General features: G+C 40.0%; 1 protein-coding gene across 26 annotated transcripts in view; it reads left to right on the forward strand.

Annotated features, from left to right (window-relative positions):
* The window catches only part of eya4 (EYA transcriptional coactivator and phosphatase 4), a 554,349-nt gene that overhangs the window by 164,384 nt on the left and 377,053 nt on the right, over window positions 1–12,912 (forward strand). The window contains exon 1 of one of the 26 annotated variants that reach the window (XM_043686464.1): window positions 4,040–4,072. The exons of the other annotated variants lie outside the window; for them this stretch is intronic. Coding sequence (XP_043542399.1) covers window positions 4,055–4,072 — 18 coding nt within the window. The 5' untranslated portion in view covers window positions 4,040–4,054. Of the gene's footprint in view, window positions 1–4,039; window positions 4,073–12,912 lie in introns of those variants that run through there. 26 annotated transcript variants of the gene reach the window in all.

Genomic DNA, 12,912 nt, shown 5'->3' on the forward strand with positions numbered 1-12,912 from the left:
TATCCACGTCCTTTTGGTAATGTGGCAACCAGAACTGTACACAGTATTCTAAATACGGCCGAACCAATGTCTTGTATAATTTTAACATGGCTTGCCAGCTCTTACACTCATTACCGAGTCCAATGAAAGCAAGCATACTGTATGGCTTCTTGACCACTCTATCCACCTGTGCAGCAACCTTCAGGCTACAATGGACCTGTACTCCCAGATCCCTCTGCCCATTAACTTTTCCCAAGGCTCTTCCGTTCATTGTATAATTTGCTGTAGAATTAGTCTTGCCTAAATGCATCACCTCACATTTGTCTGGATTGAAAACCATCTGCCACCTTTCTGCCCAACTCTCCAGTCTATTTATAACCTCCTGTATTCTCTGCCAGTCCCTTATGCTTTCTGCTACTCCACCAATCTTCATGTCATCTGCAAACTTACTGATCATACCAACAGTGCCCTCTTCCAGATCATTCATGTATATTACAAACAATAGTGGCCCCAATACTGACCCCTGTGGAACACCACTGGTCACCTTTCTCCATTTCGAGAAGCTCTCTTCACCTACTACTCTCTGTCTCCTGTTGCTCAACCAGTTCTTTACCCACCTCGCTAGAACCCCTTGCACAGCATATGACTTCACTTTTTCCATTAGTCTACAATGGGGAACCTTATCAGATGCTTTACTAAAGTCCATGTAAATGACATCAACAGCCCTTCCTTCATCTATCAACTTGGTCACTTCCTCAAAGAACTCTATTAAGTTGGTAAGGTACAATCTCCCCAGTCTGACTGAAATGAAATGGCTGGGTTTATTGGAGTCTGAACATCTCAGCCCAAGAATATCGCTGTAAGAGTTCCTCAGGATAGTGTCCTTGGTCTGACTATTTTGAGCTGCTTCATCAATAACCTGCCTTCCATCATGATGTCAGAAATTGAGATGTTGCTGATGATTGCATTAGTCTGTCCTATTCAAGAGTCCTCAGATACTATAGCAATCTGTACCTCTGTGTAACAGAATTTAGACGATACTTAGGCTTTGGCTGGTAAATGGCAAATAATATTTGTGCCAGAATTAAGACAATTTTACTATCTCCACTTGATAATCAATACCATCACCAGCACAGAATTTACCATCAACATCCTGGGGATTACCATTCTTAACAATCTTTACCAATCCCTACCAATCTTAATGGAAGCAGCCATATAAAGACCGTGGCTACCAAAGGCTAGGTCTTCAACAACCAATTGTCTCCTGACTGCCTCCCTGTTGACCATTTTTAAGGCACAAGTCAGGAATGTGATGGAATATTCTGCAATTTCCTGGATGAGTACAATTTCAAGAGCACTCAAAAAACTCAAATCCGTTCGTGATGAAGCAGCCTGCTTGATTAGGAAGCTATCCATTAAACATACAGTCCCTTCATCAGGACAGAAGACAGGTGAAGAGTGCCAAAAAGAAAATGATTTTGCAGTTGATGCCACCAAGCTGAAACTCTGATTGGAAATTCAGGATAAAGGTGAGGCTAGGTTGCTGAAATCTCAGGATGCAAAGTAGAATTCATCCACTGAGACTGCTGCCAGAGTCCTCGACATATGTGGGATTTCAACATGTGAGCACTGATATGTTCATCTCTGATGAGGAGTGATCTGGACTTGAAACGCTAACTTGCCCTCTCTCGATGGATGCTACCTGACCCACTGTGATCTACAGCATTTGTTGTTTTCAGTTCAAATTCAAGCATCTGCAGCAATTTGCTCCCACATTTTGTGAGCACTTTGTGATTTGTCAGGAAACATGGATGCGAGCCTCATGTCTGAGTTGAAGAGTCAAGGAAACATTTGCTGATAAATGCTTTCTCAACACATTACCAATCCTCCTCCTGAGAATTTTATTTCGACAATATTCTGCCAGATCACTGAGTTTTTTTTTGAAGATATCTCATTACTACAATTCCTTGTACAAGTGAAACATATATTGTACAGCAGTACTTTGATTCTAGAACTGGTATTTCCTCTCTGTAACACATTCTCTGTTGTACTATGCCCTAGAATTTCAGGTGAACATGTGGGGTCATGGGGTACAGTCCCTGTATCTGAATGTTGAGACTCTAGGTGCTCCCAATATTAGCCCTCTGACCTCGTTTCCGTAGACATGTGCAACTGAATGCCAGCTGCTGTGATGCTACTGGTGGACCACAGTAAGTGACGATTGGATATGATCAGACTAGGAAGCCTGGACGGTTGGGCCAGAAAGTAACCAGTGAGAGAAGTAGTGTATCAGCTCATATTGATTTAATATAAGGTTGGTTGAAAGGCGTACCACTAACCTTTCCAAATGCACATTCAGGTGAAGTGACTGCACATCAAATTGATGATTTTTTTATTCATTCATGGAGTCAGGATGTCACGAGCTGGGCCAGCATTTATTTCCCATCTCTACTTGCCACTTGAATAGTGGTCATTTCAGATCAGTCAACCACATTGCTGTGGTTCTGGAATCACACATAGGCCAGACCAGGTAAGGATTACAGTATTCCTCCACAGGATCCGATGAGTTTTAGCATTAGCATCAGACTTGCCATCTGCCGTAGTGGGATTTAAACCTGTGTCACAAAAACATTAGCTCGATCTCTGGATTGAGAGTCCAATAACCATACCATAATACCACTACATAACTGCCCTGAACCTCCCCCCTTCCAATAACTGCAGACGTTTCATACAGCCATATTGGAGACTTAGCAAGCTGTTCAGTTCTTGAAAAACAGGCACTGCATGGAAAATTCCTGAGCATTTATGACATTTTTTAAAAATTACTTGTATGCGCGGTTATAGACATAAGCTACTGTGTTTATTTTCTCTAACACAGTTGGTTTAACATGAGGACTAACTGCTCATCAGCCGCGGAAGCACAACATTTCCAAAAGCAAAATGTACCCATGTCTTCATGTGGAAATAAATTTGAGCACATTCAAGGCGATTGAAATTTTGGGCCATTACTTAGAAAGAGGCACATTATAACCTTCAGCTTTCCTGTCAAGTTGTACAATGCCCATGGAAGTCAAACAGACTGCAAAAAAAAATTAACATAACCAAGTAAGCTAGCCTCTCTGGGGCAAAGCAACCTGGGCCCACAGTGGAGCCAGCTAGACTTGCTTTTGAAGTCGCAAATGTTTTGACTGAGTTCAAGAAGGCGGCTGAAGTGAGAAAGGATTTTCAGTGACCCATGGGACGGATGTAGTTTTTTCTAATGTAGGGTTGAAAAATACTTTAGCTTTCCTTTGAAACAGAAACAGCACCAAAGCAACAGGTTTAGTGTCATAGTGCAGGGGTCTGAATCTCAGACATATATACAGATGGGTCTCTTCAAAGGTTTAATGCCTGCTGAGATAAAATAAAGTTTCAAAAATGTGCTTTTTTTTAAATCTAAAATTGATGCAATATATTACAATCAATTTGTGTCTGTTTTCTTTCATATGATGGAATCGCTAGGTTAATGTTTTGCTTGAATAAATGTTGAATAATGATTACTCTAAGGCAGTGAAAAAGAAGTTTTGTAGTTGTGTTGGTGCACTGGTGAAGTTTTTGGGAGATAATGCCTTTGGGCAGTAATACCTTATAGTCTTTGACTGCCAGTGCCAAGTAAATAATTCTGAGTGACATCAATAGAGTGCGCTTTAGTCACTGAGACAGCAAACTCTTCGGGCTGGATTTTCACACAGCAGGCTTTTTTAAAACACCAGTGGGAGGGACTGTTTGTGGAAGTCCTGATATTTGCAATTTTTGCAAATTGGGGAAAGGGGGTGGAGCATGATTCACACAAACTTAGTGTCGAGGTCAAACATACTCATTCTATCTGTTCCAAGGGCCCTAACATGCAGTTTGGGTGTCACAAATTGACATTTTTATAAGGAGATTAGTCACTTGAGGGGATTTAAAAGTTTTGAACGTGTTTCAAGAATGGGAGTTTTTTCACTGTCAAGAGTATATGCACGAGAGGTTTATTTGATTTCTTTTCATCTCCATAGGGTGCCTGAACCCCTTTGACGATATTGGGTGAGTCACTATGGAGGTGGTGTATCAGGTATGGGAACGTGAGTTGGCAAAGAGGGTGTGAGGGACCATGAGGATTGGTGGGGTCGGAAGGAAGCTAAACAGCCTAATAACTTGTGAAAAAAGAGGAGAATCTTGGAGAACTGAGAGGACCTTGTAATCAGCCTTCCTTGTCACATGTCTGCTCTATGGCTCTTACATTCCACTTCCAGGAGTTGATGGACGTGATTCCAACCTGCTAAAGGTCCTCTTAATTTCCCAGGAGCAAATGCAAAGTTGGGATATTTTCCGACTTGAACCACATGATTCAATTATGAAAATCTGGGTCCTAACATCCATTTGAGGGCTATGGCATAAAAATAATATTAAGAATATAATTTAACATAATAAGTAAAAGTGGTGATATATTATTATAAGGTACAACATTGTGCACTAAATATTTTTCTTAATAACTGTAGGGGAAATGATATGTTTAAGACTTACTTTTACACAAATGTAGGCATTGCTGGCTGGGCCAGCGTTTATTGTAAATCCCTAGTCACCCTTGAGAAAATGGTGGTGAGCTGTCTTCTGGAACTGCTGCTGTCCAGGTGCACCCATAGTGCTGTTAGAAAGGGAGTGCCAGAATTTGGGCCCAGCAACACGGAAGAAACTGTGATATAGTTCCAAATCAGAATGTGTGTTGCCTGGAGGGGAAATTGCACATGATGGTGTTCCCATGCATCTGCTACCCATTGACCTTCTAGCTGGGAAAGACAAGAACTTGGCAATGGAGCCTTGGTGATATAGACTTAAGGCTTTGTTTTGTTATTTGCTTTGTTATCATATGCCTAGGATACATTAAGGTACTTAATTTTTTTTTAACTTGGATTATCAGCATAAACAATTTCTACTGATAAAAAGGCAAATGTGAATGCTAAAAGGAGACTTCAAATCCAGCAGTGTCTGCAAAAAAGGGCACTTCAATTTTTGGAATGGGCTACATTTTACCACTGAAAATGTAGCCCTCCATCTGAATGCAGTGATCCAATTGGTTATCAACACAATAGGAATGATGTTCTAGCCTCCGCTGTTTGGAGCAGTCTTGAGTCAGGCTTGAGAATGTGTCAGAGTTGAGAATACTGCTACTAAACCAAAGACCTATTGCAAATGGACTGATACCACCATTTAACTAGTGGAAAGAGAAATACCATCTAACAAGTTAGTTAACTTGCTATTTCAGCACTGTGGTATTGTAAAATAATGTTTCTTTGGAAAAAAGTAGCCTCCTTAGTATTGAACCTGTACCTGACTTAAAGAGTTCATAAAAACGACTGAGGGATAATGTAACTTGAATAGATTTGAGAATGTGGCTAACCAACTAATTTGATAAAAGTCACTTTTATATTGTCTGATTGCACTACTGTGACATACCTTGAGACATTTTCCTACATTAAGTATGCTATATAAATGCAAGTCACTGTTAATAGCAGAGCAGTGAGGAAATCGCAGGTTGTTTAGACATTTCAAACAGCTCTTCTTGCACTGTGGTTTCCTTGAGCTTTGAACAGATTGGCAGTTGTTATTCTGTTATTGTTGGGTCTAGCTTTGATCTTCTCTTGTTGGCAAGTACAGAGTTTGTTTTACACAATCTGAGCTTTTGATGAGATTAGTGCCCAACCGTTTTTCCTCGGATACCATTTTTCATTATTTCTAGACAAATACGTAAAGCGAATACCCAGCAAAAAATAATTTTATTAGATCAATAGAAATAGATATTTTTGACTATGTTGAAAAGTAGAATGCCATAATTTAAATTACATAGTCACCCATGATATGGCTTCCATCATGTCTGCCATATCTATGGCTAGCAAAATGCATAAAACTTAAGTATTAAAATGGCAGCCTGCCTGCAGCATCAAGCCACCCACTGTCCAACTCCTGTGTAGATATTTCACAACACCTGTTTTTCAAAGGATTCATTTGCAATAACACCCTCTTCTGTGTACAGTTTTATATTCAGACTGTAGATCTGAAAATGTAAAAGGAAAATCACACTTGTGTTCAAGTTTTTTGAATAAGGTAATCTGTCTAACATTTCATGAAACAGTCTGCATTTTGGAATAACATTCAAGCTCCTCACTCAGTGTGTATTGTGGTACATCAGGTAATAACCATATTATTTATAGTTGGAGTTGTATATTTTGGGAAAACTTTCCAGAATACTGTCTCTCACATTAAAACTGATTTCTTTTTGTCCAAAAGTCCTGTTTCTTTGAAAATAAGCCCTAGGCTTCACTTTTTTTCCATTTCCTGGTTTCTGTCTAAATGCAACTAATTCTTAAGTTGTCAGCAAAAAAAATGTCCTCTATGCATCTGAAATATTATTGCTGGACTGACTTAATATTGTAGATTGGAATATTGTTGGTATATATTGGCAGTAACTTGTTGGTTAGATATTTAGACCCGATGTGTGCGTTTATGACCACATTATGGTACAACTCAGAATGCAGTAAAACACTACTGTTTAAAACAAAATCTTTCCTTTCTTAAAAATGAAGAAAACAAACTATTTCTCTTTTTTTATAACTTGGCAGCTGTTCTTCATTTCTTGGTGGACAAAATATTTCCATTATATTATATAGAGTTACTATAGTTTTCTATTCAAGTTAAATATTAATGTTGACGTGATCAGCCTTTATGTTTTATGTTGATTGGCTGAAATCCAGTGGTTCTGTTCATAGTTGGAAATGTGTCAACCACAACAATTTTGATTGTGCACTAGATATGTTTATTTGGAGAGTACATTCACTTTTAACATCATTCAGACCGTTGCAGTTCCAAATTTATTAAAATGTAACAACTACATCCAAAAAGTAAGTATATATTTCCAAGCAGCAGATCTTGAAACTTATTTTGGTTTATATTATTTGAAGTTAATAAACAGCTTTTAAGTGGTTCTATACTTTACAGTGTCTATAGTCATATTCTGTCTCTTGTCCAATGTGATTGCTGTGGTAAGTGGTTTAAAAAGGAAAATTATTTCTAGCAAATACAGTTGATTAAAATTACTATAACTGGGTGGCCTGGTAGCTCTGGCAGCAAACCACTGATCACCCAACCACAAAATATATCATTGCGAGTTGGGCAGATTAATTTTCCACTGACTCACAAATCTACATTTTAACCTCAAATGCCATTATTAGGGAGTTGTGGGAGATCTCAGTGGGGTAGCGAGATGGTGGAAGTGCAATATTTCTGCAAAAGGAAAATTGGCAGGCCTTCACACTGACTGTCTTCCGATGCTATATAAACCACATTTCCTCATGACGAGCCATTGAGCAGCATGCATATTAACTGTACAGCCAAGTAAGCAAGATGGTAACCAGTGTCCTGCATACATGAACACAAAAACTATTCCTTCCCACGTTTTAACACTTGAGTGAAGCTTCTCCCTAATTTCTGAAAGGAACGACCTGCACTTGAGGTCCAACAGGATCTGCCAATCAAATGTAAACATAGCAGACACCCAGGTCTGGATGTGCAATCTCCCATGTCTGCAGGTTTGTGAGAAGATATGCATTGAAAATTGTGTTCCCAAGTAGTGTCCTTGGATTCTGACAGCTCTAGTCCATGAGGCAGTGTTCGAAGGGTTGGGGTGGAGGGTTTGAGGTATGGGAGCTGGCAACTTGCATACTTCTAATTAACCAGTCCTTGAGCTCATTGTGGAATACATCAAAAGGCTTTTGAGCAGCAGATTAAAATTTTAAATCAGAAGGCAATGTGGGAAAGCAAAGTGGCATTTCTGGGGCGCATTTGGAAAGCCATGGCTGTTAATGGATGCAATGAGTAACACAGTTAATAGATGTAAAGTTAGATTCAGCTGTTCCACCAGAGTTGTCACAACTGGCACTGAAAGGTCTGTAGTTATGAGGATCTCTCTTCAGATGGCCTGCTGAGAGGATACAAGGCTACTGGCATCACTGGCATCCACACATCACATGGTAACGTGGGAGTGGAGGCCTTAGTGAAAGAATGAGCAGTAAGGGATTTGGGATGGGAGCAGATTAGTCAGACATTGGACAAACTAGTGAGGAGAAACCACGGCATATGCATGTGCCCAGTTAGGAGGCCAAAAGATTGCATTAAGGTATACGGGGGAATAAAGCACTGTATGAGACAGTGGTGTACTGTTCCAAACCAGCTACGTGCAGATATCACAGCGCTGGTGCAGTAGGAGATTGGCCTTGCTCAAGCAAATGGTCATAGCACTGTTTGTGCTCTGTTCTATAGTGAACTGATGGCTCTTAGCTTCAGTCATCATGGTCGCCACACCTTAAATATTTATGCTTTTGGTCATTCCAGAGATCAGTTGAGGGAGGTCACAGGTGCCCTACTCTTGGGATGGATTATGCCTCCACGATGAGATAAATGGGCCATTCGGAATACACAGGGTATTCAAGTTGGCATCATTGATGGATTCCCTCAGGTCTGGGGTCATTGATCGCAGTCATACAGCTATCAAGTCACCAATAGACCGTTCAGTCAGATTCCTGAACAGAAAATGCTTTCAATCAGTGAATGTCCAGCTGCTCTCTGAGCACAGGAAACACATCTTGCAGGATTGTTCGTGGGCTGCTGCCACAATATCTTCCAGCAGTGACATCTTTCAGGGGTCCCAGGCATCACATACTTTCTGACTGACATCCAGACATTGTAATGAAGTTAGGGTACATTTGGTTCTGCTTTAATGCGGTAGTTCCGTTCTCATGCAATCCCATATTAAAGAAAATCGTGTAAGAGCAGCACCATTTAAACTAATGGAGCTGGAATCATGTTATAACCAATTCACACTTTAAACATTTGCACTTTAGAAACAATGTCCCCAATTTGTCAATCGTGTTATAGCGAATTTGCATGAACTAAATGTGCGTTATAGCAGACTGACCTGTATAACAATTATCCCGTGAGGAAGTTAGTTTTGAGCCTCATCTGACACCCAGACATTTGATTTGATTTATTATTGTCACATGAACCAAGGTACAGTGAAAGGTTTTGTTTTGCGTGTAGTGCAGGCAGATCATACCATGTAAAGTACATAAGGGTAATAGAATAAAGCGAAGAATATAATGTTACAGCTACATGGAAGGTGCATAAAGACTGAGAGGTCCATTCAGAAGTCTCATAACAGCAAGAAAGGCATGGAAGCAAAGACATGCTACAAACCAAACGATCTCTGTTCGTATCCCGGGTGGTGTTATTTTTGGACAAGTCAGATCCCAGACTGAAATCTGGCTTGGTCAAATCATACTTTGTTTTCTTTCTTCAGTTTTAAGAAGGTGATCTTTCTTTGAAACGCAAACATACAATGCTGCAGATCTGTTTTTAACAATAAAACAGGAGCTCATTATACAAAAGAAATAAAGATAAAATAGAATAAACAACACTGTTTGCATATAATGACAAGCTTAAAGATTTTAAAACACACTGTAAACCACAATTCCATTATTCCCAGGAACATTCGCTACGGTACTCAAACACCAGGTAGGGAATTCTCTTCCCTATCACATATAGGGTTTGACTCAACTGTCGCTTTGATTCCCCTGCTTGAGATTCTGATCACTTCTTCCTTGAATTTTCACACAACCAAAATTAGACTTTCTCAGTTTTAAATAAACCCTTCAAAGTTTTAACCAAACACTTCTGCATCTGTAAGGAAACTCCTTACACTGAGAAATCAGTTTTTTATCAATTCTAAACAATTTCCTTTCTTTGGAACCGACTGTTATACACATGTCAATACTTCTGCAAAGTTGAAACTAAAATGATTTTTTTCAAGCTTCGGACATTTCACTTCAGCCAAGCAAAATATCCAGAAGTTTCTACCTGAAGCCTAACACACAATTATTTATTCTGCTTGCTCATAAAAATAATCCAACATAAACAAAACTATATTGACTAGAAACTGAACTGGACAAGTCATATAAGCACTATGGTGATAAGAATATGTCGGTGGCTAGGAATCCTGCTGTGAGAACTCATCTTCTGACTCCCCAGAACCTGTACACTATCTAGTCAGGAGTATGACAGAGTACTTTCCATTTGCTTGGATGGGTGCAACTCCAACAATACTCAAAAAGCTTGACACCCTCCAGGACAGAGCAGTCTACCTGATTGGCACCACATACACACACATTCAATCCCTCCCCCACTTACACTCAGTAGTAAGCAATGTATAGCTTCTGCAAGATGCACTGCAGAAATTAACCAATGCTCCTTAGAAAAAATGTGCAAAAACAATGAGCATTTCCATTTAGAAGGACGAGGGCAGAAGATTGATAGGAACACAACTACCTGTAAAATCCCCTTCAAGGCACTCATCATGCTGACTTGAAAAATATACATGTATACATGTAAATGTGGATATACGTGCAAATTGCTTTTCCTTCAGTATCGCTAGGTCAAAATCTTGGAACTCCCTCCCTATGGCATCAAGGGTCTACCTACAGCAAATAGATTGGCGTGGTTCAAGAAGGCAGCTCACCCCCCCCCCCCCACCTTCTTAAGGGTAGCTAGTGCAATAAGTGCAGGACCAGCCAGCAATGCTCAAATCCTGTGACTGAACTAAAAGAAAACTCCACCTTATACTGTGTTTTAAAAGAAAACATCATGGCTGCAGAAATATTTATACATTAATCATTAAGCCTGTTGACAAACATAGATTATACTCACATGCCACTAGTTCAAAGTTCAGATTTTAAAATAAACATAAATGTGTATAAATGACACATCACGTCTCCTAAGAAAATTAAGCAGGTTTTTCCTATCTTGATGGTACGCTTCCATTCTCCTGAGCAAGTTAGGCTGCCTGTTGTGCTGTGCATGAAAGGACAAGACAATGAGGCTTGGAACTAGATGAAGACAAGGTCCTGCAACACCACTCCTCCTTGGGGAAAGACAAGGCAGAGAAATAAAAGAAGGAAAAAGCAAATGAAGGTACCACACCAGAGAAGCCTGGTGCCCAAGTGTGGGAGGAAGACTGCCCAGGCCCCATCTGCCTCTGATCCAGGCTGGTATAGTCCATGGTTACGGCCACAAGGGCCACACTGAATCAGCAATGTTTGACATGAGAGCCTGTTAGCTCACGTCAGATGATTCTGTAACTTGTCCCACCTCTTCAGAAAGAGAAATCATTAACAGGCACACACATCCGAAGACTTCAAGATGCCATCAAAAGCAATGGCTGAATTAGTTATTACTCTTGCTTCTGAACCACAAGGCCCTGCGTTTTTATCTCACTCAAGGGGCTAACAGCAAAAAACATGAATCCTGCTTCTCCAGTACAGAGCAGAGACCACAATGCACTGGAAGAGATGATGTCTTTGGGTGGAACCTTTAGCCAAAGGTGCAGTTGCCTTTTCAGGTGAATGGAAAAGATCCCATCGCACTATTTAGAAGTACAGCCAGGGAGTTATCCCTGGTATCCTGCCCAATGCCTATTCTTCAATGGGCATGACAACAAAAAATCCAATCATTGCCATTTTTTAAAGCATACTCATAATAAAAGATGTTGGTGGAATATGGCTGTAATTTTCTAGCAATGGAACCAAAGCAGAAGAAGCAGAAAGAGGTTGACAAAGAAGTATCCACTCCACATTCTCCCAAAACACAGGCCATTCCACCACAGTATACCGTTCTATCCCAGCTCTCATCCACGTGTTATCTTTGTATTCCTTTTAACATCAGTCAGACTTGTTTGTTATTAATGCGTGAAGACATAAGCAGTCATCATTAAATGAAAAGCTATTGGACTTGCATCCTACAAGCAACTCAGTAGGTGACCCACTAATCACATCTAATGACTTGGCACCTTGCTTTTTTGTTAATTTCTAAAGGGTTTTCCCTCTATGCATAAACATGGAATGGAAGCAACCCTGCTTCTCTGTCCCTTTTGTAACTGTTCCCTGTGTTATCCCTTTCTATGAAGGTACACGTGGGGCACCGGCTACTGTGTCCTATCCTTACAGGTGCACCCTCTGTCACAGGACCTTGAATTGGAAGGCCCAACATGCTCAGGGATGATGCTAGCGTCCCTTGAGGGTGGAGCCCTTGCCAGTTTCCTCAACTGCTCAGCCCTAGCATGGTGCTCTCACAAACTGGAGGTGACTACTGGACGGCACACTGAGCTTCTTACATCGTCGGCAGTATTAAACGGTCCAAGCTACAAAGAGTATGACCCTTTCTGTACATACTCAGCGTTGCTCCTGAAAAGAGTAGCTACTTTCTCAATAAAAGAGCTCAAATTTGTGAGTTATTAGGGATAATATGGGCTGCATAGAGTCCTCTGTTGTCAGTCCTGAGGCCAGGGATCACCAAACATTACGAACCCATCTGCCTCTGATACACAAGAAAAATCCTTTACCCCGCTGATGTCAATTACCTTAATTTTCTTAATCTTTTTAGCCCTTAAGCTATATTCTTTTTTGGTATGTAACTTGCATCTTTTTTGAGGACAGATAAAAAATATTTGCTTAATGTCTGCAATTTGCTCCCTCCCTTGCTAATTTCTCATGTTTCTGTTTCGAAGGTACTGATGTTTATTTATATCTTATATTTTGTAGAAAGGTTTCATAATTGTTTTCCACTTCTGGCTAACTTACTTCCAATATTTTTTGTTTCTTCTCCTTTTTGTCAACTTTTTCATTGCCTTTGTTCGTTTCCAAAACATGACTAATCCTCAAACCTACTACAGTTCTTTACAACTTTATAAGCCTCTTTTAAATCGAGTACTATTCTTAACCTCTGTAGTAAGCTATAAATGGATCTTTTTACTGAGTTTAATGTTTATTTACAGTGATGACTTTTCCTCCATCAGAAGGAAAATATGTAGCC

Source organism: Chiloscyllium plagiosum, chromosome 3 (genome assembly GCF_004010195.1).
Source record: "Chiloscyllium plagiosum isolate BGI_BamShark_2017 chromosome 3, ASM401019v2, whole genome shotgun sequence".
NCBI classification, from domain to species: domain Eukaryota; kingdom Metazoa; phylum Chordata; class Chondrichthyes; order Orectolobiformes; family Hemiscylliidae; genus Chiloscyllium; species Chiloscyllium plagiosum.